We start from the raw sequence: 23,820 nt of genomic DNA, 5'->3' as shown, positions 1-23,820 counted from the left end.
TTACTTGAACATCATGCTGAACTCCTTCAGAGCCTCCTCAGTGACTCCAGTTGTGTTTCTAAAAAGGAAGAAGCAAAGCTAGTGAACTGATCATGAACTTGCAGTAGTAGGTCAGAGGCTAATCAAATACCAGGTTCATTTCAGGCTGTTTGGTTTTCTGTCTGCCATCCCCTTTAGGGGAGACAGCATGCACCTGGTTCAATTGCCACTCATTTCACTAAAATCACCAAGGCTAGCTGTAACCAGAACTATTTCTCAAATTGCAGTCTACCTTAAAAAATGAACATACTAATACACACTACTCAGAACACAAAACAGTAAGTGGAAGAGGTTTATCCTACCTGAACTGTGCTTGATTTGTACTGGTTTTTAGACAGTCTCTCCCTAACCCACTTATCCCCTGAAATGGTGAACATGGTTTATCTTCCCAAATGTACCTAGCTTGTATTTGCTGTTCCAGGTTGTGCTGCATCCTCATCCCTAGTTGGTCAAGCTGGTCCCACTGCTGTGCCAGCCCTACAGTGCTGTGCTCTGTATATTTGTTGTCCAAAATAAGTGCTTCTTCCATAGCTGCTCCAAGGTCCTCAATCTTCTTTAGTTGACTTCTCATTGCCCGAATCTCCTGGTGCTTACGCTGTTGGGAAAGAAAACAGAATGGAGCAAACATATCAGCGTACCAACATTTTACTGACTGAGTTAGAACACAGGCTCATAACATCAAAGAAGTGTGGGGAGGAAGCTATGGTGAAGTTGTATATAGTGATATATTTTGTAACACTAGACAAGGGAGCTTCATCACATCTGACAGATAGATTTGTAAGATTGGCCAGTGTTCCAAGAAAGCTGATTTTGCCTGTAAATATCACAAGAAACCTCACAGCATCTACAGCCTAAATTTCAAAACAGAGTGTAGAGCGTAGCAAGGAAAGGTTTCCGATACAGTCTCCTCTGCCCAGACAGGCTTACTTAGAAATACTATACAAGGGGGAACTAATCGAGGATTTTCCTTTGGCTTGTGCAATGCAGGTTAGATTAGATAATCATAATAGTGTCTGCTGGCCTTCAAAATGTATGAATCAATTAAAGACCTACATATCAGTCATTAAAGGCATTCTCCCTCCCCCCTCATTCCTGAACATCAACAGGAAACAGAAGTTTTAACAGGTGAGGTATGCTTACTTTAGTAGCTTCCAGCTGTGATTCCAGGGTTCCTGATTCCTCCACCATACAGGACCTAAACAGAACCACAGTGAGGGACAGGCACTCTCCACATATGACAAAGGGGGTGGGGTGGGGGGGCTTGAAATTAACACCATCCTTTTAGGGTAAAATAATTTTTCCATAAACTTTATAAACAAAACTTTTTCTGTCAAGCTTCTGGCCACAAGCTTTTAAATTCAGACTGACCCTATATAAAACAAGAGGCTTTTAGAACCTGCTGCATGTAATTTCTTTATATAGTTAATTTCAAGCCCAGTTTCACAGGCTGTGATAAAGGAGCTACTGGAAACACTTCATGCTAAATCCAAAGCACTCACCTTCTTACTGTACCTAGTGAAATTAGAAACCCAGTGCAAATGCCTTTCCCATCCCAAACTGTGCCCAACACACACACAAACTACAAGTGATTCACTAGAGCCAGGTTTTGTTTGCCAATGAGACAGGAGTGCGAGAGAGGCTTTACACAGAAAGCAAGTGTGAAAAACTTGAACTACTGGCTTAATGTAAAGCCAACCTTGATGTAAGACAATCACCCTTGCAAAACAGAAAAACTCCATTACTTTATTACGCCTGGGTGAATGTTGCTTTCTGTATTCTCAGACTGATACCTCACAGATGAGCACTTCTACAATCCTAATGTTCAGAGCCATTATGACACAGCCATTGATAGTCATTTGAATTTTGAAATTGATAGTAGTCACGATTGTAAGTCCATTTTTAAAATGTTTCACACAGAGGCATTCTTGGCATGCCAACAAGGGGTCCCAAACATCAGTCCAAACACTGGTTCATAAAAGCCACCTTTTGCAGTTATGATCTCCATGATTTTTTTCACAGGTACTAGCTGCATAAAGTTTCTGAAGTTGTTTTTGTTTCTTCAATTTTAAGCAATATTAAGGCAGCAGTTTTTAGAGCCTCTGTCCTGTAACATTTAGAGTGAAAGTTTACAGCAGATGACTTGTGTACGAACAGCAAGTTGGATATTGTGCAGATGTGCTGTAATGTGTTTGTGCCCCCGGGGGAATTTAAATTCCTGGTGCTAAGATTGTCTTCCCTCGCCCCCACTAGATCCTTTCCTCCCAAACGTCTTTTAAACTTCTTGGGAAGGGTTTTCAAGTGCTGTATCACTGTGTAGCAATGAAAATACGCCAAACATCTGGGTATCTCTCACCACAGAGGGTTAAAGCTCAGAATCAAAGCGTGTTTAAAGAGAATGAAGCACAGGCCCAAAACCTTGGGCAGGAAGCTGTGAATCAACAGGGAAACAACCCCCAAGCATCTCACAGCAGTGAAAGTTAGTTGGAAAGAACGCGAACCTTTGCAATTAAGAGTGCATTTTAAAATCACAGTGAGGTAAGAAAATAAGAGGAAAAACCTTCCAGACAGATCATCCCCAACTTCATACTGATAGACACGAATGACACGACGATATGCTATGCTATTCAAAGAAAAGAAACCAAATGAATTCCAAAAAGAAACCGGGCAAGACAGAGGAAAGAACAGACCACCACAAGAGCACAGCAAGAGATCAAAACTCTAAGCCAGCACCACCTCACAGAGAAATAGCAAACAAGCAAATTACTTCATGAAGTACCAGACTCAATGGCAGATGCTGGTTGCGTACCCAGAAGAAATCTAATTATTTTAATATCTATTAAAAAGCGTTGCTGAGGTGAACAGAACAGAATCTCTAAGTTAATTTGAGCTACAAACTTCATTTAAAAACAGTATCAATGTGCAAATATGGCTGCTGTATGCTGATAGATGAGACAGTAGGACAACGATGTTGACCATGAAAGTTCTACGTACAGGACATTCTGCTTAATAGCAACTCCGATATTAACAGCAACCCTTTCGGGGGAACCAATCCCATCCCACTGAGTTCAGTGTTAATGGGATTCATATTTTGCCACTGGCAGACTGCTTATTAACATTTTTTGGAAGAAAGGCCCCAGCTACAGACAGGACCATGAGGCTGCAGCCAGAGAAGGGAGTAGTGGGACATGCTGAGCACTAGCTATGGGCAGCTATGGGCAGGTCTGCAGCCTAGGTAGTAAGTGCTAGGACATTCCTTCCTTAACTGCATCCCCACAAACCTGCTTAGAGCTATTCCTCAGCACATCCCCATGCTTCCTTCAGGGGCTCTGGCCCCACAATCTGCTTGCGCACAGGGACCACTCAGGAGGTAAGTGGTTTCAGGCTGGGAGAGGAGGCTGTGGGCAGTGCAGTAACAGGAAAAAAAGCTTCAGCCTGGATGCTGGAACTGCATGGTACTTTCTCCCTGTGCTGCGCTGTGCAAAGCGGCTGCACTCTGGAAAGGAAGCACTGGGGACTGAGCCCCAACCCCAGAATGCAAGAAGAGATACAGTGTAGCTTTATGGGCCCCGAGCATCCCTGCAGAATCTGAAAGCCCTGGCATTTGGGCTGCAGTCCCTACTCCTGCCCTGTCCCAGCACTTTTTCCCCTGGCTGCAGCCTTGCAAAACATGCCTCTGCTTATTAGCAACGCCTGGATAATGGCAAATTTTTGCTGGCAACTGAAGGTTTGCTAATAAGCAGAATCTACTATACATGGTTATATGCCCTCTAGGGGAGAATGAATGAACACAGACAATGCCCATTCTAATTAACTACAGTTTTAATCCTCTCAGAGTTTTGCTAAAGATTAACTTCCCTCTGCATTTCTAATAATCAGTTAGACAATAGAGTTGGAGCATGGCAATTGTGAGCACTAACCCACTTTATTTAGTAAATGTCTCCCCCTCTCCATTAGTATTTTCTGGGACACCAGAACTCATCTACAACACTACTTTTTAAAAACAGCAAAGAATCCAGCACTCATACCAGCAAAATCTATTGGGTTCCACCAAGCTACAACTGCAAAAGCTCAGGTGCTCTCCCTCTTATCTGAGGGGAGATACTGTGAGACCAGAGATTCTTGTCACTACAGAGCAAATAAAAAGTTACCAGAGATAAACCCACAAAACATGAACAAAGGCCCTCTATTCTAAGTAGCACACTAGACAATGTATAGAGGCCAGGGCAACCCTCAAGCTGTGACCCCCTCTCCTTTGTATAGGATTCCTTAATTATTTTAATATTAAATACATTTTACACTGCACCCAAATTTAAAGTGTTCATTGTACTGTAGATTTTTTTTTTAATACTGAAAGTGTGTAATTGCATGGAAAAGCTGGAGGTTTTGGCAGCTGAGTCGGGGACAACAAGCTGTTTTGGCATCCAGGAAGTCACTGGAGTCAATTTGGGGTTTGCAACCAGAAGACAGTTAAGATTTTTGATGGTGGGGAGGGGATCTCTCTCCTTCCTTCCCTCTTTTGGGCAAAAGTAACTAAGTATGGAGTTGAATTCCCTATTTCATACCGCAGCAACTAGCTATCCCACTAACTGCCACTGTGCCCAACAATGAGAGATTTGTCAACCTCATTTTAGTAGAAAAGGCACAAGCAATGAAATAGTTATCTTGACAGTAAGCTTCAGTTAAAACACCATTGAGATGAATGGGTATTTTACACTTCAGGTTTTCAGCAGACTCAAGCAGAGGTCAGTGCATTGGTTTAGGTTTTCTTTGCAATCCTAAAGCCTACAGACTTTTTTTTTTTTTTTTAAATAGTTAAAGCTTATCTTCTGGAGCACAGTCATGCAACAGAATCAAAAAGGACAACTAGGTAGCCACATAACTGAATTACACATGGAACTGTGATTAAAGAATGATTTTTTTAAAAAAACTGTAGTGATACTAATTAGTGACAACCTTTAATAGGAGTCTACGAACAGGACATTCTGCTGAATACCCATGATGTGCAAGCCTGGGCTATTCCATTCCTTTATTTTACTCTTTTTACAAGATTGATTATAGCAATACCCAGTCAAAGCCCTTCAGTTTTAAATGTTCTGAGAGCATTATCGGAATATGTTCTTATTTTACCAAGTGTGCTTCTGACTGCTGGGAAATTGAGAATGCTGGCTAGTGAGGACAAAAGGCTACAGATAATCTGAGATGTGGAAGCACACCCAATAAAGAGCATCACACCTTGCACATCCTTATAAGCTGACCAGTGAAAGTTAACTGGTCACACAGAGTGTCTATTAACTCTTTATTTTCTACTCTGAACCAGGAAAAATGGTATTCCTTCCTACATGTTTATATTTATCCATATCAATGTCCTGTTACCTGTGACTCTCTGTGTGTGGCATTCTTGCGGGGGGGAGGGAGAAGGGGGAAATGGGTAAGTATCTCATGCACATCCCAGGCATGGCTTGCATTGTCCAAATAGAATGACCTTTAATACAACTTTCACAAGCAAAGCAATGACAGGAGAAAGCACACAAGACAGGAGAGGACCCGACGTCAAGCTTTTGGGAAACAAAATTCAATACTAACCCATCTAGCAGATACGTTCTGTAGAGTAGGAGGGTCCAAGTATCAGGCAGCAGGACAGAGAGAGAGGTGGGGGGGGGGCAAACATAGGTTAACAAATTAAAACCATATTTATACTTCAGACTTTTTGCAAAACCATCTAGGTGATGATTTTCTATAAATGCAGAAAGATTTACTATCAAAGGATTACATGAAAAGCACCCTCAGCTTAATTCACCTCTTCTGTACCAGAGCCCACGCTTACTAGAATTGACGACATTTGATGGTGGTGTATGAGAGTATGCTTAAATCAGACACAGTTGTGCTGTAAAAATATCGTATTGATCTCCTTGCAATTCTGAAACACTGAAATTATTTTTCATTTCTAGAGAGGCTGTTGACCCTTGCTGCCTCTCCCTAATCATAGGTATTACTAGTACATTGGATAGGAGCTTGCAAAGTGATCCTAAAGACTGTGGAGTAGTCTCTTTAGAGAAGTAGTGGATACCCCCTCCCTGGAACATTTAAACCTGGACTATACAAAACACCTTAGGGAATAATCTTATGGTTAGACACAGGATAACAGAATTTTCCCCTTTCTAATTTCTATCATAATACAGAGTAGGTAATAAAGACAGTATTGGCATATTCTTCAGTTCTGTTCTCGGTATTTAGTATTCTCCTTGCACTATGAGTCCAGCTCTGGAGCTACCAGATAACCATTAGGGCATGTCTGTATATAGAATTACCCTGGGGAAGTGAATTCAGGAGCAGACACATTTTTTAAAATAGTATTGAATCAGAGACCCCATTAGCTGTCGCTCCAGCCCCAACTCTTGAACTCAGAAGGTGATCTTGCACTCAGCAATTCTGCCTCTTAGCAGCAGACACCTAAAACCCAATTGATCACAAAAGGAAGTATGGATAAGATGCACAATGTGAAGAATAATTAACAATCCCTTCTCAATGGGACACAAATGATTCTCTTTGGGAAATTCCCTAAGGCCAGCTCCTCTGTTAAGACAGACTGTACCTGGTCTCCTGAATCCACTGGTGGAAAGCATTAGCATGCTGAGCAAACTCCTGGCGCAATTTGTCATTTTCCTCCTGTCTTCGCTGCTCCTTCTGCAGCTCTAACTCACGTTCCTGAGAAACAGGGAAGTCATTTTACACTGAGAAAGAACATGGCACCTTTATCATGCACTGAAATACAGAAACCAAGCCAGCGCAGCAGTGAGATCTGGAGCTCAGCCCAAGACTGAGGGCCTGTAGGGTCTCTTGCCTGACTGCTCCACTAGTCTATAACTATGATCATCAATATTCCTACAGAAGTCTTGAGAATCAGCATTGAAGTGAGCCTTGCAATCATAATACTGTAACAAGACAGGTCATAAGGAACAGAGTATCATAGCTACAAATGGGAGATCGTTATTTGTTTTTGGGGTCTTTCAGGAAGAATGGAATGGAATGGGAGGGGGAGGGTCATGAAGTAGCAACCCAAATATATGGAGAACGGAGGATTTTGGGAGGTGCTAGTCCCACAGAATTCCTTTCAGAAACATTTCTGTGCTACCAGATGAAGGTGTTTCCATTTGTAATGTTTTATTGCTGAATAAGAGCACTGATTATCTGGATAGACGGTGTCCAAGGAAGAATTCAGAGGCAGAGTGGCAATGGGAAGAGACTTGTTCCAATTTACCTTGATGATCTTCTGCAGGTTCCTCCAGGTCTCTTCAAGAGCCTCCATAGTGAACCAAGTATATGGGTTGGAGGCTACACGGAAACTCTTGATCTGGCGATCCAGCTCAGCTAGCTGGTTGAAGTCAGCCTGGGCGGAACTTAGTGAGGAGCGGAAAGCATCATGAGCCTCTCGCAGTGCCTTGATCTCCTCCAGTGAGTTACACCGCACAGGGTCAGTCAAGTCCTCCTCTGCATTCTCAAACCAACTGTTAAAGGCAGATGCCTTCTTTGCAAAAGTCAGGAACAGATCCTCAACCTCAGAGAGAGAAGACAATCTAGGTGTTTACTTAGGCAATAACACAAATAGAATGTATTCAAGCAGGAGGATCTGGTATTAAGAACATGCAATAAATAATATATAATTTGCACCTGTTGCTCCTTTCTTGCAAGGCAGAGAACTAACCATAAGCACTATCTGTAAAATGGGGATAGTACTATTCCTCCCCATGACATCTCCCCTAAGACACAGCCTAAGAGGCCCATCTCATCCTCACCCACAGCTCTTAGGGGCAAGGCCAGACCTTTCCAGGAAGCAAAAGCTGTCTCTGGCCTCTTAGTGGCAGCTGGGGAGACAGCAATACATTTTGAGGCTTGGGAACCATCTTAGAGAACTTCCTTTAAAAAACCCCAGACACAACTGCAAGTCAGCAGGTCCCTGCTCACTTCTGTCTAGAGAAAGGGGCTATTTTTCAGTGGTGGAAATGTTGAAGGGAGGGGCACTTTGGGGACAGCAACGGTAGAGCATGTTGGCTAGGCAAGCTGTAAAAGGACAGTTGGGAGAGGTCAGGGGAACTAGGAAACAAAATTTTAATCTAAGTTTTGCATTTGGGAATTGTGTTTGTGTGTGTAGTCTGTCTTGTATATTTGGACTGTAAGCTCTTCAGGGCAGGGACTGTCATACTTTGTGTTTGTACAGTACCTAATACTAGGCCCTGATCCTGATCAGGGCCGTTAATAATTTATTTTACAGTAGCACCTATTAACAACATAAAGGAGGAAGTAATTTGTTCAAGAACACATAGCCAGTAGCAGAGTTTGGACTGGAACCCAGAACTCTAGACTCCCAGGCCCCTTGCAGTGACCACTTAACAATACTGCATCCCTATCTAAGTGTTTTCTCAAAAATAAAACATAGCAGAAAATCTGTCCTCAACAAATTGTATGTTAGTTAAATAACTACAATTATGATATACAAGTTGCACACGACGTAGAAGGCTAGTTCTTTAAAACAACTCCACTGTCAATACCTTTTCCATGAATGCTTCTCACGAGAAAGTGTTTAGTGTATGGTGTTTTGTGTATGTTTTTACACAGCTTGCATATCAAGATTTTAAATCAATGCTGTGCACGACTGTCAAGCTTTATAGCGTTCCAAGGTCTGTGTTCTCACCTTTCTGAAGTGCTCCTGGGCCTCCAGGAGTTTCTTCTTCCTAGCAGCAGAATTAGCCAGCAGCTGATTCCAGCGTTTCATCAAAGAAGCATGCCGGACCTCAATGGCCTTTGACTGGATGTGTTTGGCTGCCAGCAACTGATCTTTCAGTGCAGTGATGTTTGCAATTCCTTCCTGCTGGAAAGCCTGGAGACCAGCGTCAAAAGTTTCCTGCAGCATTAAAAAGGAAGAGACTAATGTAGATTAACTATATTTATGGATGATGTAGACATTGTTTTAGGTAAATGCAAAAATAAATGGCAGGCCCTCCGATATTCATCTGCCTGATGAGCATTAAAGCTCCATTGCTTCTCTGGCTCAAAGCACCTTGTACTGACCTGTTTGGTGAGGAGTGTTTGCACAGAGGAGAGATCCCGTCCATAATCATCTGTCTTCAGACTGTTTTCCTTCTCACCTGGATAATGAAGTAGAGACTAAATATAAACACCCACATTCCTTCTTCCTAAATTTGGGGAAGGGATATCACTGCTCAGCAAATCAATGGCTCAGACTACCACTCACATCCGCTTAGTAAAACAAGGTTAGTCAGAAACCATTCTCCATTCAAGAAGGGCTATAATGTTTTCAGTCACCTGCTTTGTCAGTGCACATATGTTTCAATGCAGCACATACCTATCCAAGACTCTACTACATCGGCTTTCCAGTTGAACTGGAGGAAGGCAGAGTTCTCATCTAGTTTGGCCTTCCTTTGAGCAGCCGCCTTCTCCAGATCTGACACTTTGCCCCTCAGGCCTTTTATCTTTGCAGTTATGTTCTCCTCATGATGATTGTTCTGTGGAATAGGAGAAAACAGTTTAGTACCCACGTGATTTAATCATCTTCCACACACCACTGGAGGAAATTTAGTCCTGTTCACCAAATTAGGAAGAAATACACTTAAAACATGTAGGCATCTGAGGGACTCCTTGGGATACTTATGGGAATTCCTAAAATGGATACCAAAGCTGAGGACAACAGAAGCAATTAAGACTAGTGTTCTCAAAAGAACTGAAGGGAGTTAGCTGCTCAAATACCATTCTGAGTTTGGTGCCTAGCTCCCCTTAGGTTGCTCTGACAATCTCAAACAAGAAACATTAGCTCATGACTAATACAATAAATCCTGCACAATAACTCATAAGGCAGCCCACTAGCTCTAACAACATGGGAACAAACCACCTCGATTCACATTTAGGGATTCTCCATTTGGTGAAGAAGATGGCCTCATTCTACCTTAGTATGTGCCCCAAATGTGAGAGAAATCAGGAATGCAAACAATTTACTCCTGTTTTTCCCCCTGTATTGCTAGACTATTAAGGCTTTCTGGGAAGTGAATATACAGATAGAAAACAAAAGCATGGGATGGATAACAGTTGTTTTAGGTCTTTCGGAGAAAATTCCAATTCAATTTATGTTTCACAAAGATCTTACTGACTAGATGAGAAGTGTTAAAGATAATGGGAAAAGGTATCATGGTACACAAATGGGTGTGTCAGAGGCTCTAAGCATAAAAGACAAGAATTCTTGGTCTGGTCTAGCACAGACCCATATGTAAGAATCAATTGGGATGGCTGTCTGTGGGAAAGAGAAATTAAGCGACTTGCCCAAGACATCCAACAAATCAGCAACAGAGCCAGAATTAAAACTAAGGAGCTTCTGTTAACAGTCCACCATGCTGCTGTCTCTAAAGTATTTAAAATCAATTATATGCCAAATGCCCTGTTATTGTGGCTATAGAGAGCATGATGTGTAGATGGTGTTTAGTTTTCATTTTTTAAACATACTTGCAGCTCAGTGTTAAGAGAACAGTGAATCCATTTTGACATGCTGACACTTTAAAGAACGTTCAAGGCATTCTTCTTACCAGGTTACACTCACCTTCTTAATGAGGTCCTCTCCATTAGCACAAACATCATTCACTCTGTCCTTGTGGACAGTGAAGTCAGTTTCAAATGCTTCATGCTTTTTCAGCAAGCCCTGCAGGGAAAGCATGTTCACAAGTCACTTTACTACATAATTTTACTTCTCAAGATGACTGCTTATAAAACAAGGATGAAAAGAAAGCAAAACAAAACATGATGATAGTAGGCCTGCAACACATCAATCAGTTCAATACTCACCATTACAACTAGTTAGTTAGTTTTAGCTAATATACATTCTGGCTATTTTTTGGGGTGTGTGAGGGAGGAATAATGGTTGGGTATAGTCCTGGATATAGTCCTTAAATATAATGTTAAGTTAGTTTTCTTTCACCTTTATCCAAGGAGAGATAAGGTCTTCTCTATGAAGTCCACTAGAGACCTCACCGTGCAGATCTAATTTACCTGGAAAGCATTTAGATCCTGCAAACACACACATGCTTAATTGTAAGCACATGGACAATATTTAAGTTAAGCAAAAAAAAGATGGATTAGAAAGATTCTGTTGCTTCTTGCTGCTGCTGAGACTCTTCTTCTTTGCAACTCAGAAGTGGGATTAAAAAAACATTTAAACCATTTTTACACAATTCTGGGGTTGCTTTGCATCAGTCCAGTCCTCCAGAACAAATAAAAGCAGTCTGCTTTAATTAGAGCTGCCTACCAAAGGCCCAAACCCACAAGATCCTTCTAAATACCAGAGAAAAATCTTTTGAATCATTTTTATAGAAGGATCATCAATATTTTATACTTCTTTAAAATGAACAAAATGTCTGACTTGAAAAATAACAAAAGGGTATTTTAAATTCTAACCATTACATGTTATAAATAGCTGGTAAGGAGAGAACCAGAACAGTACAGCTTTTGCTTACTTGGATAGCAGCAAGTGTGTCTCCATAATCCTCACTGGCTACCAGGGTCATTTTCTCATTGATCCAGGCTTCCTCCTCTTCCACATTTGCTACAAACTGCTGATACTCCAGAGACTCCTCTAGACGTTGACCACTGTAAGAGGAATGAGAGGAAGTGGTGGAAGGAAATCACAGGTTGCATTCTGTACATTCAATTATGATGTGGAAGCAGAATAACTACTAAATGTAGGTGCACTGGAGGTCAAGACAGGTGAAAGGACGGCCTGCTCACTGCCATCAACCCTAAAATGTGATCATTTTACACTAACCTCTTTCCTCCAGAAGCTGAAAATGACCCCACTGTGACACTGCCAGCTCTAGATCTACCCTAAATCTACTATGTAATTCACCAGGCCATTTCACAGTCCTTACATTTCCAGAAATTATGTATTTCCTCCCCCATGGTCTCTTCAGAAGAGCACAGCATGGTGGGAACAACAATGTCAAGCCTCTAGCCTCCAAATGAAGAAGGAATAAATGCCCCCCAAAGTTTAGATTGTGTTCAACTAAAGGAAAAGACAAAATTGAAGTTAGTACTGATCAGCATTTACGAATGAACCCCTTTTTACCTGTCCCCTCAGGCACGGCCTCAGCAGAATGCAGTATTAGCATTTATTGCATTGATATTGTTGATGACCTGAATCAAAGATTGCAAGATTTGGCTGCTACTTGTCCCTATATGTTTCATTCATAGTTCCTGGTGTAGAAAAATGATTCTCACTCACCGAGCTGCTGCCAACTGCTTTAACTCCTTCCAGTGGTCTACAAACTGAGCTAGTCTCTGCTGTATCTCCTCCTTTCCAATCGTGTTATCATCTGACAGTTTCTTACCAGTGTCTGACACGCCCTGTGAAGCAGACAAAGCACACATCTGTCTTCTCAGTGTTTTCAATTTTCAGCAGCAATGATGCTTTCTCCTCATGATTTACCTGCACTCCCTACAACTCCTCAGTTTTGGGTCATTTTCTTTCACAAACATACCCTTTTTCTTCTTTCCTCCAGTTCATGTGTTTTTTGTGGATTTAGAATCAAGGTGAGGAGTGTTACTGTTTGAAGAGGAAGGAACTTCCTGCCACTTTAATTTAAAATACTCCATATCTTTGCTTAGTCACACCCTTCTTCAGGAGCATAAAGAAGTCTGATTTCCTTTGTGATCTGCAGAAACATCTCAGGATGCACAGATCTAAACCAGTGATGTTTGTAATTGATTGTGATCCAGATTATATAAATGTTAAAAATCTATAACTTGACTATACAGAGTACTACACTTTCTATCATGACTGGTTATTTTCCTCATCCAAATGTTTGCCTGTAACCTACACAGTTTGTGTTGGAAACAACACAGCAGTACCTGTCATGGAACAGCTCTTCATCTATTTTTTTTTTTTTTTTTACCTGGATGGCAGGTTCATGAGCAGCCAATTCTGCTTCCAGACGTTTGTGTTTCTTTCTTAGGTTCTGCACTCCAGTTAGGTCTCTGCCATAGTCCTCTGAGCTAACCAGCAGCTTCTTTTCCCTGAGTCCCAGAGAGGAAGAGGAGGAGGAGGGGGATGAGTAAAGTTTGTTCCTTTAAAGGTCAAACCAGACAGATATAACAGCTGCCACTGAAAACTTGACTCTTAACAGCTCTAACAGGAATGAACATTACCTCCTTTTGTATGTTTCACATTCCAGGACTGGAGTTTACAGCAAATTATTACATATATTTAAAGCGGTAAATAAAAGGATTTTAATGGGGTCCTCTGTTTTTAGCATTTGATGGCCTTTCAGCTACTTTATGATACAGAGGATCCAAGGCAGAGAAATCAATATAAATAATGAGGATGTTCCCTACAACCCAGCACTATGAGCACCTTTGAAGCAGTAAGCCATGCACCTGACTTATAAATGTTAGTCAAAAGGATTCAGCTCTCATCACTTTAACCAGAACAGTTTCAAAGAGGGGACAGGGCGCTCCCTTTATATATGTATACTACAGAAATATCCACTCCTCCTCTCCCTTTAAAGCTTGAAAATAAGTATAGTTCTCCAATTTTGATCATTTCTATTTGGCTAACCTACACATATTGATGGAGTGGAACCAGCACAGTTCTTATTTCCTTGATTATACACCAGTCATATCAATAGTATCAGGATCCATACGGACATCTCTGGAAAGCGTTTTTCCTTAACTGCTATCACAGGCCAAAATAGTAAAACTAAAAACTGCTTTCAGCGGGCTCATAAGTGCCTTTTTGAAAGAAATTTAAAATTGACAGAGGCAGAGTTTAAAAGATACACAGGATTCATAGGATTTTTAACACAAGATTATAGTCAAACCTCAATTTTTTCCTAGCATTGAACATGCTTCCTGAAGCCTGACCATAGATATCTGTAGACATTAAGACCATGCCCACACTAGAGTTGAAGGCACTTCTGCATGCTTCCCCGAGCACTGCGGGCAAGGGGTGTGTGTGTGCGTGCGTGTACGCTATAGACAAGACAGCATATACCTGACAAGTGGGTAGGTAGTCTATGGCATAGTTAGATTAACATGGTTCTTGGGGAAATCATCATTTTCCTCACTGATATGGTAAATTGTGCTATGAACACTGTTAAACAACTGCGTTGAAATATGGTTGTTGATAGCATGGCTATAATATGGACATCGCCTCAGACAATGCTACATCTAGAACTTCTGAAGTACATACTTGATCCAGGACTCCTCATCGTCCATATCCCGGAAGAACTGATGCAAGCGGTGGGACTCATTCAGATTCGCACGGCGGGCAGCTGCCATGCTCTTGATCCGCTGGAAGCGCCCATTAATAGTGTCTCGCTTGTCCTTTACCTGGGAGGTGTCAAAAGCGCTGCTGGTCATCAAGCTGTCAGCCTGGCCATTCAGGTCCTTCAGGCGATCCTGGAATCATAAGCAAGGAGTGTATGAAGAACGAAAATCTCAATTTTTGAGCGTGTAGCCTCAGCACAGGATCTTCTCTTCATATTCATGATGTACACACAGAAAAAATGTATTTCTACAGGTTTAAACTTTACAGCATGTTGCTATGGCATTCTTTGATTACTATAATTTCTCTTCCTCTGTTAGCAGAGGAGGTGCTTACCTCATGGGCAGATATGTCAGCTTCCAGGAGTTGGTGTTTCTTCAGCAGGTTATTTACAGATGCCAGGTCTTTTCCATAGTCTTCAGATGCAAGCAGAGCCTCCACCTGGAAAAGGAAGAATACAATTACATATTGCAGTTTAACTAAGAACTGCGAGTGTAATGCTCTTAGTTGTGCAGGCGACTGGTTGTCTCCTCCAACTGTCCCCAGTGCAAGTTAAGTTTGTCTCCCTGCTTGTCTCAGACACAGGAGATTTTATGCAAGCACGTTTCCTGCCAACATCAGTGTAGGAAATGACACAAGCAATGAAACTTCCCAAACACTTGTTTTTTATTCTCTTAAGAATTTTGTACTAAAGAATCATTTTTGCAGTGAGAGTTTTAACTTTTTCATGCCAGCAACTGAGATTTTTTTGGAGCACATCACATATCAGCAAAGGGAGCCAGTATCAGAGAAACTGCAGTCCCTTCAGAGTGCATAATCCCCAATCCAGGGTGGTCAGGTACCTCTGACAGCCAAAAGTCAAAATCCTTGATTCCAGTATTGAAATTCTGCTGTTTGTTTGCTTCCTTCAGCTTCTGACTCTTCTCTGCTGATTTCTGCACCAGGAACTGCCACTGGTCAGCCAGAGCAGCTAAACGTGCCTGTTACAAAAAGGAGAAGATAAATGCTCAGAGCAAAACAAAATCCCTAATAAATGTAGCAAATGAACACACTGTACACATTTGGTTGCTGCTTCTACAACTATAGATTATGCAGTTATTCATGCGATCTAGGAAAATTCTCCATTGTATGCCTCTCCAGTTCACTTTTACATTCTGACAGAAGAATCAGAAAACATTACTCATTCCCAAGCAAAAATGGGACAAAACAGTTCTCATGCTCCATACTGCATAGTTAAACAAGGAATTAAAAAAAAAAGCTTCTACAAAAGAAAGTGGTTTTCCTCATTCTAACAAAATGTAACTATAGAATCAGTGGAAGGCTACATGTCATTAACTATCCTATATGTGCTGCACCTACCTTCACTGCATCCTCACTGCCGGCACATGCTCCCCGATCAATGAGAGAATTCCCCATGTCAATGACTCCACGGATCCGGTCTGCATTGGCATGAAGTTCAGCTTCAAAGGCCTGGTGTTTCTGGTGTTTGCTCTGAATGCAGCAAAAACAAAGCTGTTAAGGACTGGACATGGGGCTCCTAAATTATTCTCATGGGTTGAGAAGAGAATGCAAGAATGTTCTGCATAGACAGGGTTAGAAGGAAGGGAGTTTGTGTGAAGCGTTTCCCCAGATTAGACTAAATACCTTATGTAAAATCATGAAAATCAAAATCTCTCTCTAGGCATTTACATCACATTCACCACTTGCTCTCTCAGTCTTACTAAGTGAGCATTAGGCTGTTTCTGAACCAGCATGTCTACCCTGCGATTGAACATTTACACTAATATTCCTATATCAGCATATATCTCCTGCATTTTAAAGGGGGCTGCAATACATTTCTAATGTTAAGTTTTGCTATTCTCCAAATATGGATTTCTGGTTTACATGGCACCACCGCTAAAAAAGATGGACTGTGTATGTACGTACCCTGAACATGGTGCCTGCTCCACACTAATCAGGTCTAGAGGTTTATGACTTTTCCCATCCAAACCCATGGGTCAGGAGAAAAGTCCCCACCCCAACCTGCACTTTTCTCCACACCTTTCATATTAGAAGATATGGAGTCACCATATGACTAAATTATGTGGTCAAATTAAACATAGTTCGCAACTCAACTATTTAAGAAACAACGCTTAGCTGTTCGTTGAAATTTGTCTTCACTGAAAATTGAAGGCACCATGAGAACAACAGGAGCCACAGGAAGGGAGTGAATAAGCAGTTTTCTTTCATATACATGCATACACCCACCATAAGCATAAACAATGGGACGAGAACAACAAAACAGTATTTACAAGTAACAACTCCACATGCTAGTAACACTGGACACATGGGAAAAATACATTGTCCTGAGGGAGAATGGAAGGGAAGGTGACTGTTAAAGTAAAAACAAAACAAGAAAAATGCTACAGTACTGTTATGAAAAATTCTGCATGCCTGCTTATTCTGGAAACGGCTATTGCTGAAGGCTGTGATTATACTGTACGTCAGCTAAAATCCACCCATTTCTTGGCATATAAATTCATTATGCGGGAGAATGAAAAAAGCTTCTCATAGTACAAAATGTCCATCTATTACCACCAAAACAAATTCAGACCCTAGGGAAATGACAGACGACATTTTTGCTTGAGTTGCCAATATATAGATAGTGCAGCCTCCAGGGCCAGAAAGACAAACACTGCTTCCTTCACTTGGGCCCCTACTTCCTTACCCTAGTCACTCCTCCACTCTTCGCTTTGCTCTGTCCTCTTTCTGATTCTTCTCCTCCTTGGATTCTTACCACTCCCATCAGCCTTCTACATATACTCTCAGTTCTGCAATCTTCCCTCTACTTCTTCCACACTGCTATCCCTGCAAACTGTGGGTCTCCCACTTTCACTGATAAAATTTCTGAAGGAAGGGTGACTCCAGACATAAATTAGTGGAATTGACATCTCAAGGCCATGGGTTAATCACCACAGCTCTAGGTCCACCAGGAATGAGGACAAGACATGTCCAGTAGCCAAATATTTGAAAAAGGAGGATGACAATCCATATTTCTATTTCCTTATGAGCCACCCCTTAAAGAACTAATACCACACCACAAATTAAACAGATCATGCAGAACACATCTGCAAAACAAATACATAAGTAAATGGTGTTTAAGAGGCATTAACTAAACAAAAAAGCAACACCCAAAAACACTGAGGCTTATGGTAACATCTGTTTGGAGGTAATGAATATCAGAAAATGGAAAAGAAACTGGATGAATTAATGGATGGAGCAACACTGAACACAGTCAGACTTTGTGCTCACATATAATCTATACAGAGGAACAAACACCTACCATGGCAAGTCCAACCAAACTACAAAACTTACCAGCAATTTGGAAAGCTACAAAACAGATCAAGAAGAGAAGAGTTCAGTGCAGTCATACTGATCCACATATCAGTATTAAAACAGAGGAAATCACAAAGTTTTTCTTTAATAATGAAAAATAGATGAAGACTGCATCTTAGGGCAGTAAGTGGGGTTGGGACATAAGAGACATTTATAAAAGGTAAATACTTATTTTATCATCTAGTCATTAGGGAGAAGAGAGGATAGGATGTCTTATCAAATTTACACTGGAGCATAACTGCCTAGGGATTTATGTGAATTCTGGCAGCATATTTATGTGAATATTATATTTATTAAAAAATAATTACTGCCTTCTATTTTGGTCCTTTCTCTATGCATATTGCATGTCTCCATAATGAAATGATTGCTTTATTTACATTTTCTCTCCTTTAGAAGATTAATTCCAAACAATTTGTTATCCCTTTAACACGGAATTGAAATTTTTCCTGTGCACATCCTGTAATCAGCAACAGGATATGCCACATGGAATTAAACTTTCACTCCATTTGACTTTCTTGGTCAAATAATTATTCACCTGGATGTTTGTGGGATCCTTATAGGATTCATCACTTGCAGTTTGGAGTTTTTCACTGATCCAAGCCTCTATTTCATCAACATCACGGCTGAACTGCTGGAGGGTCTGAGATTCTCCCAGTTTAGATCTCTTCTCAATCATCTGAGCTTTCAAACGACGCCACCTGTACATAATAAGAGATATGGTTCATACTCACCAGTACCTATAAGAACAGGCATGAAGTAGGAGACTATGTACCATCATAACAGCGATAAATTTTCTCTAAACAATTTCCTTCTTTTCAGAAGGTATCCGCAGCTGATCTAACAATGAAATTAGTACACCAACCTGTCCAGAACTTCATTGCGTCTGTTAGAAACGACCCCTTTAGCATAGTGGTCAGCAGAAATCAGCTGGTCAGCAAACGATTGCAGGGCAGCAATTTTTTCTTCCTGTTCAAAACAAAAGGACACAAGTTGGGTGGATTCAGGTACCGCAAAAAACCAAAAAGCCACTGTGTCAGAACTAGAATAGGGCATCCTTTTGAAAGGAGGCTGGTATCTTGTTAATAGGAGTCTAAGGAAATCAGCCCTATGTCAGGATGAGCAGAACTCCACTTAAGAGCAAGTGGGGGATCCTGCAGATCAGACATTGAGAAGAAAATTCTTTTGGCCTCTGTGCCAGAACTACAGAGGCACTTCTCTCAGGATCAGAAAGGGCTCTTCCCGGATTTAGAGGAAGTGGAGAAACACTGATTTTTTTCAGTGTAAGGACTTCCAATACAAACCATTAAATCACTTAGTCTTTTCACAAGAAATCTGCTGTACTGTGATTCATGCTACCCTAGTTAGGTAAATACCTATTATTTTATTGCATCCTGTTCATAGCCAATCAATAACAAACCCCTTATCTGCAGTGATAGTAGCCATTTCTCATCTTTGTAACCAGTTTCTAACCTGCTAAATATTTAGAACAAATCTTTATAGGGTTCTAAACTTTAGAGTCACATCACCAACATCAGATCTATCATATCCTGCTGACCTTAAAAGAAGCTTTCAAGAGCTGAATGTAAAATAAAATAGAAAAACTGTCCCCCACTTTGGATACATCCCTCACCTGGACATTGATTGCTTTATCAAAGTCTTCATGTTTCTTGATGAGAGCCTCCACACTGTCTAAGGAATCTCCTTTATCTTCTGTGTTCAGGAAAGCCTCCCGGGCAGCCATCCAGTTTTCTGCTTGTTCACAGTCCCGATGAAACAGCTAAGGAGAAGGAACACAGGTAGGAGAAGACTAGCCAGTGAGTACGGTCCACTGGTGGGAGTGAAATAAAAATTTCCTTAAGCAAGCATACTACTTAAAAAAAAAAAAAAAAAAAAAGGCAGCAAAGTACCTGTAGTTCTAGACACTGGTCCAGCATCATTCTACGTTGGACCCAGGCTTTCTCCAAGTCCGCCCGTTCTTGATCTAGAACATCCAGTTTCTCCTTGATCTCTGGGCTGGCATAGTGTCCACGAGCCAAGAGTTGTTGCCCAAACTGCTCAAATGCCTGGAAAGTGCCAGCCCTGGCATCTATTTCAGTGCGATGTTCCTTTGGGGGGGGGGGGGGAGGGAGGGAGAAGGGGAGAAAAGAGGTTTAATAACTAGAAACAGAATGCTAAACTGAGAGGAAATGATTTTATCAGTCTCATCTTGGAAATATACATGAGGAGTCTCAAAAAACCACTGTTGAACTGGTTTACTAACAGAGTACATAAAACTGATTTTAACAGCAAATGTTCACACCTACAGAAAAATGCTGAGGGCTCTTGCACATACCTGGTGTCTCTCCAATAAAGCCTCAGCTCCAGTCACATCCTTTGCCAGTTCATCTGAGGATACCAGCCCCCGGATTCCATTGATCCAAGACATGAGGTCCCTGTAGCCATAAAAGCAACCAAAAAATTGTTTGTTTTTTTTTCTTGCAGCAAGTCTGATTAGGGAAATGAGTTATCTTTCACCACTCCAACAAATATTCAGTCCAAGCCATATACTATATGTACTTAAATTGATAACTAAACTAACAGTGGGGACGAGGGATTTGATCAGTTTAGTTTTTACCTGAAGTCACTGAGGAAACGTTGCAGGTCATGAGAATCCCCAAGCTTCTCTTTACGCTGGTCGGCACGTTTCCCCAGGCTATTCCAGGCCTGGTTCAGTTCAGTACATTTTTCTTGAAGGTCTTCAGCAGACTCTGGGTGTGACTGAATCAGGCGTTCAGCAGTCTCACCTAAAGAGTTCACCTAGCAATAAAGAAGGAGGAGTAAGAAGAAAGGCAGGAACCTCTTTTGCAGTACCATTATTACGGCTACAGAAAGCAAGTAACCCATGTGTTCTGGTCTCTTGGTCTGACCTTGTCTCCAAGAGCTGCCAAATCTCTCTCAAAGCCTTCATGCTTGCGCTGCAGGGCCTGCACACTGGCCAGGTCATGCCCGTAGTTGTCTGTATTTAATGCCTGATTCTTTTCTTCAATCCATTCCTTTGTTTCATCAGCATCTCTGGTTGGGGAAAAAGGAAAAACACTGAAATGAATGACATGCTAGAGTCTCATCAAACTCCAGGTAGCCTGTTTCCATAAGGTCTTAAGTATCTAATACTTCAAATTTTTTTTAATTGTCTGTTTTAAAGTGGAAGTTAAACTCTCAGAGGTAAGAAAGAATATTCGTGTCATTTAAAAATCAGAATTTTTAGTGCCCTTCAATAATAAGCTTTCCTCTGAGAATCTCAACACTTAATAAATCAAGCTTCAGATTACACCTGTGAGGTAGTGTAAATTCTCAAGATCACAAAGGCGATCTCTGGCAGAGCCAGGAAACTAATCTAGACCTCCTAATTCTCACATTCCTGTGCTGTAACCATTAGAGAAACTCTCCTCTCTCTAGTGAATGCAGACACGGAATACATAGAGTTCTTGTTGGACCTGGATTAAGATATACTTTCCTTTTCAGGAATGAATGTAGCAGGAGAAATTAATGAGAGATGTGGAGGAGGCTGGGGCAAAATGTTGGCATCTGTTGAGCTGACAGCATCTTAGCCACAGAAGTAAGAATGGTGCTGGTGGCAGTAAGTTCAGACAAAGCAGAAGCCGTGAGATACAGACATGGTGGACAGTGAAATTAAAATGTTTAGAAGCCTGCTATCAGCTGTGCCAAATAACTGAAGGGAGAAGCTGCACCTGTGTGTGGTAGCCAGCTGGCAAAGGGATGGAGAAGAGAGAAGAGAAAGCTCATGATAGCAGTTCCAGAGAGAGAAAGGGCACAGCATGGTTGGAGCATTGCAACCCCTTTAAAGAATATCACTGATCCGAAGATAAAGGTTTAAGGCAGAATCCTACACTGGGCTTCCATACGGATAGTGACACGCTGGTACCACAAGATGCCTCTGTCAGCAATAAAACTAAGGTGGCCAATTTTTTAATTAAAATTTTACTGCAAGCCACAGATTAGAGAACTGCTCCTTATCATGGACCTGGTCCAACTTCCACTGAAGCAGATGGAAAGCGTCAATGCGTATTTGACAAGGCCCTATATGAGCTGGTGTTTGTTCTCTTAAAATTAAATGTTTTCACGTTAAACTGAGAACAAAAATTGCATGCAAAAACTACCACTAAAACATTATGTGATGTACCTGAGGCAGTGTGCTCCTTACCTGTGAAATCTCTGGACTTCATGGGCACTGCCCAGCAGCTGGCTTCGCTCCTCTGCCATCTGCTGCAGAGATCTCCAGCGCTCATTTAGTTCCTGAAAGGGAAAAATGGAAATGAAGCCTCATCACCGCACCTGCTGATGACAGGTTAAAACAATGTTATGTATTTATTTCTTGTTTAAAAGAGAAAGCTTTGTTACTCCAGGTCATACTAAAATGACAAAAAAGACCGTTACTTTTTCCATAGCGGGTGTTCTTCGAGATGTGTTGCTCTGTCCATTCCATGTTAGGTGTGCGTGCTCGCCGCATGCACTGGTGCTAGACGTTTTTCCCTCAGCAGTATCCATGGGGGACCGGCTCTGGTACCCTCTGGAGTGGCGCCCGCATGGCACGGTATAAGGGGCACTGCAAGCTCCCCCCACCCTCGGTTCCTTCTTGCTGGAAACTCTGACAGTGGGGAAGGAGGGCAGGTCATGGAATGGACATGAGCAATACATCTCGAAGAACCTCAGTCATGGAACAGGTAACTGTCTTTTCTTCTTTGAGTGCTTGCTCATGTCCATTCCATATTAGGTGACTCCAAAGCAGTACCCCTGGAGGTGGATAGGAGTTCACGGACGTGTAGATTGCAACACAGCTCGGCCAAACCCAGCATTGTCCCTGGCCTGCTGAGTGATGGCATGAGTGGTAAACGTGTGGACAGAGGACCATGTTGTGGCTCTACAGATGTCCTGGATAGGGATGTGCGCCAGGAAGGCTGACCAAGACACCTGAGCTCTCATCGAGTGGGCTTTGGAACCCCCGCCAGGTCGTAACAGGTCCTTATGCACGAGGTGATCCAATTGGAAATCTTCTGCGAGGACACCAGATGACCCTTCATCCTATCAGCTGTAACAATGAAGAGTTGAGTCGATTTACGGAAAGGCTTGGTATGTTCTAAGTAAAAAGCCAAGGCCCTCCGGACGTCCAGGGAGTGGCTGCTGACAGGCTCATGAGTGTGCCAAACCAATGCTGGCCAGGCCACGCCGTGGCGATCATGATAACCTGCGCCTGGTCTCTCTTGATCTTTGCCAGGGCCCTGCTGATGAGTGGAATCAGAGGGAACGTGTACATCAGGCTTCCTGACCACGACAGGAGGAAGGCATTGGAGAGGGAGTCCTTGCTCAGACTCTGTTGAGAACAAAACCAGTGGCATTTCCTGTTCTGTTTGGTAGTGAACAGGTCCACTTGGGGAGTTCCCACCTTTGGAAGATCATACAGGCTACCTCTGGATGAAGTGACCACTCGTGGTGAGAGGAGAAGTCCCTGCTGAGCTCGTCTGCCAGCATATTCCTGATGCCAGGAAGGTGACAAGCTTCCAGGTGGATTTCGTGGCTGATGCAGAAGTCCCACAGATGGAGCACCTCCTTCCTGACAGAGAGCCGACAAGCACGCTCCCCCTTGCCCATTGATGTAGAACATGGAGGCTGTGTTGTCTGTCAGGACGTGTACCACATTGCCTGATAGGTGGGGCAAGAAGACTCTGCATGCCACCCGGACTGCTCAGAGCTCTTTGACGTTTATGTGTAACTGTGCATCCCCCGGGGACCACATTCCCTGTGTCTGGAGGTTGCGGAGATGTGCCCTCCAGCCGAGGTCTGAAGTGTCCGACACCAACTCAATGGAGTGAGGAGGGTTGTTGAACGGAACCCCTTCCAGGACTGTCTGGCAGTCAGTCCACCATCTCAGCGAGGTATCGCCTGAGGAATGGTAACTATCTTTTCCAGGGGGTCCCAGGACTGGGAATAGACCATTCCCAGACATTGTTGTAAGGGCCACATCCGGAGCCTGGCATGGCAGACCATGTAAGTGCATGCTGCCATGCGGTCCAGCAGGCGCAGACAGAGCCTAG

General features: G+C 42.2%; 1 protein-coding gene across 4 annotated transcripts in view; it reads right to left on the bottom strand.

Moving 5' to 3' along the window:
- SPTAN1 (spectrin alpha, non-erythrocytic 1) overlaps nt 1-23,820 on the bottom strand; it is a 72,636-nt gene that overhangs the window by 1,907 nt on the left and 46,909 nt on the right. For 2 of the 4 annotated variants that reach the window (XM_084649941.1, XM_084649943.1), the window contains 26 exons: nt 21,933-22,024; nt 20,638-20,782; nt 20,346-20,527; nt 20,064-20,163; nt 19,639-19,836; nt 19,362-19,508; nt 18,594-18,697; nt 18,267-18,429; nt 17,711-17,725; nt 15,716-15,847; nt 15,199-15,336; nt 14,693-14,797; nt 14,282-14,490; nt 12,987-13,107; nt 12,317-12,438; nt 11,553-11,685; nt 10,643-10,741; nt 9,401-9,560; nt 9,106-9,182; nt 8,729-8,938; nt 7,298-7,594; nt 6,632-6,744; nt 5,623-5,640; nt 1,180-1,234; nt 438-634; nt 5-58 (listed from right to left, as the gene is read on the bottom strand). In XM_084649941.1, the coding sequence (XP_084506067.1) occupies nt 5-58; nt 438-634; nt 1,180-1,234; nt 5,623-5,640; nt 6,632-6,744; nt 7,298-7,594; nt 8,729-8,938; nt 9,106-9,182; nt 9,401-9,560; nt 10,643-10,741; nt 11,553-11,685; nt 12,317-12,438; nt 12,987-13,107; nt 14,282-14,490; nt 14,693-14,797; nt 15,199-15,336; nt 15,716-15,847; nt 17,711-17,725; nt 18,267-18,429; nt 18,594-18,697; nt 19,362-19,508; nt 19,639-19,836; nt 20,064-20,163; nt 20,346-20,527; nt 20,638-20,782; nt 21,933-22,024 (3,386 nt within the window). The remainder of the gene's footprint in view (nt 1-4; nt 59-437; nt 635-1,179; nt 1,235-5,622; nt 5,641-6,631; nt 6,745-7,297; nt 7,595-8,728; nt 8,939-9,105; nt 9,183-9,400; nt 9,561-10,642; nt 10,742-11,552; nt 11,686-12,316; nt 12,439-12,986; nt 13,108-14,281; nt 14,491-14,692; nt 14,798-15,198; nt 15,337-15,715; nt 15,848-17,710; nt 17,726-18,266; nt 18,430-18,593; nt 18,698-19,361; nt 19,509-19,638; nt 19,837-20,063; nt 20,164-20,345; nt 20,528-20,637; nt 20,783-21,932; nt 22,025-23,820) is intronic. The other 2 variants (XM_084649942.1, XM_084649944.1) reach the window with 1 other exon arrangement.

This window comes from Lepidochelys olivacea (assembly GCF_965140295.1).
Source record: "Lepidochelys olivacea isolate rLepOli2 genome assembly, chromosome: 16".
Classification (NCBI taxonomy): domain Eukaryota; kingdom Metazoa; phylum Chordata; order Testudines; family Cheloniidae; genus Lepidochelys; species Lepidochelys olivacea.
This window is presented reverse-complemented; position numbering and strand designations above follow the sequence as displayed.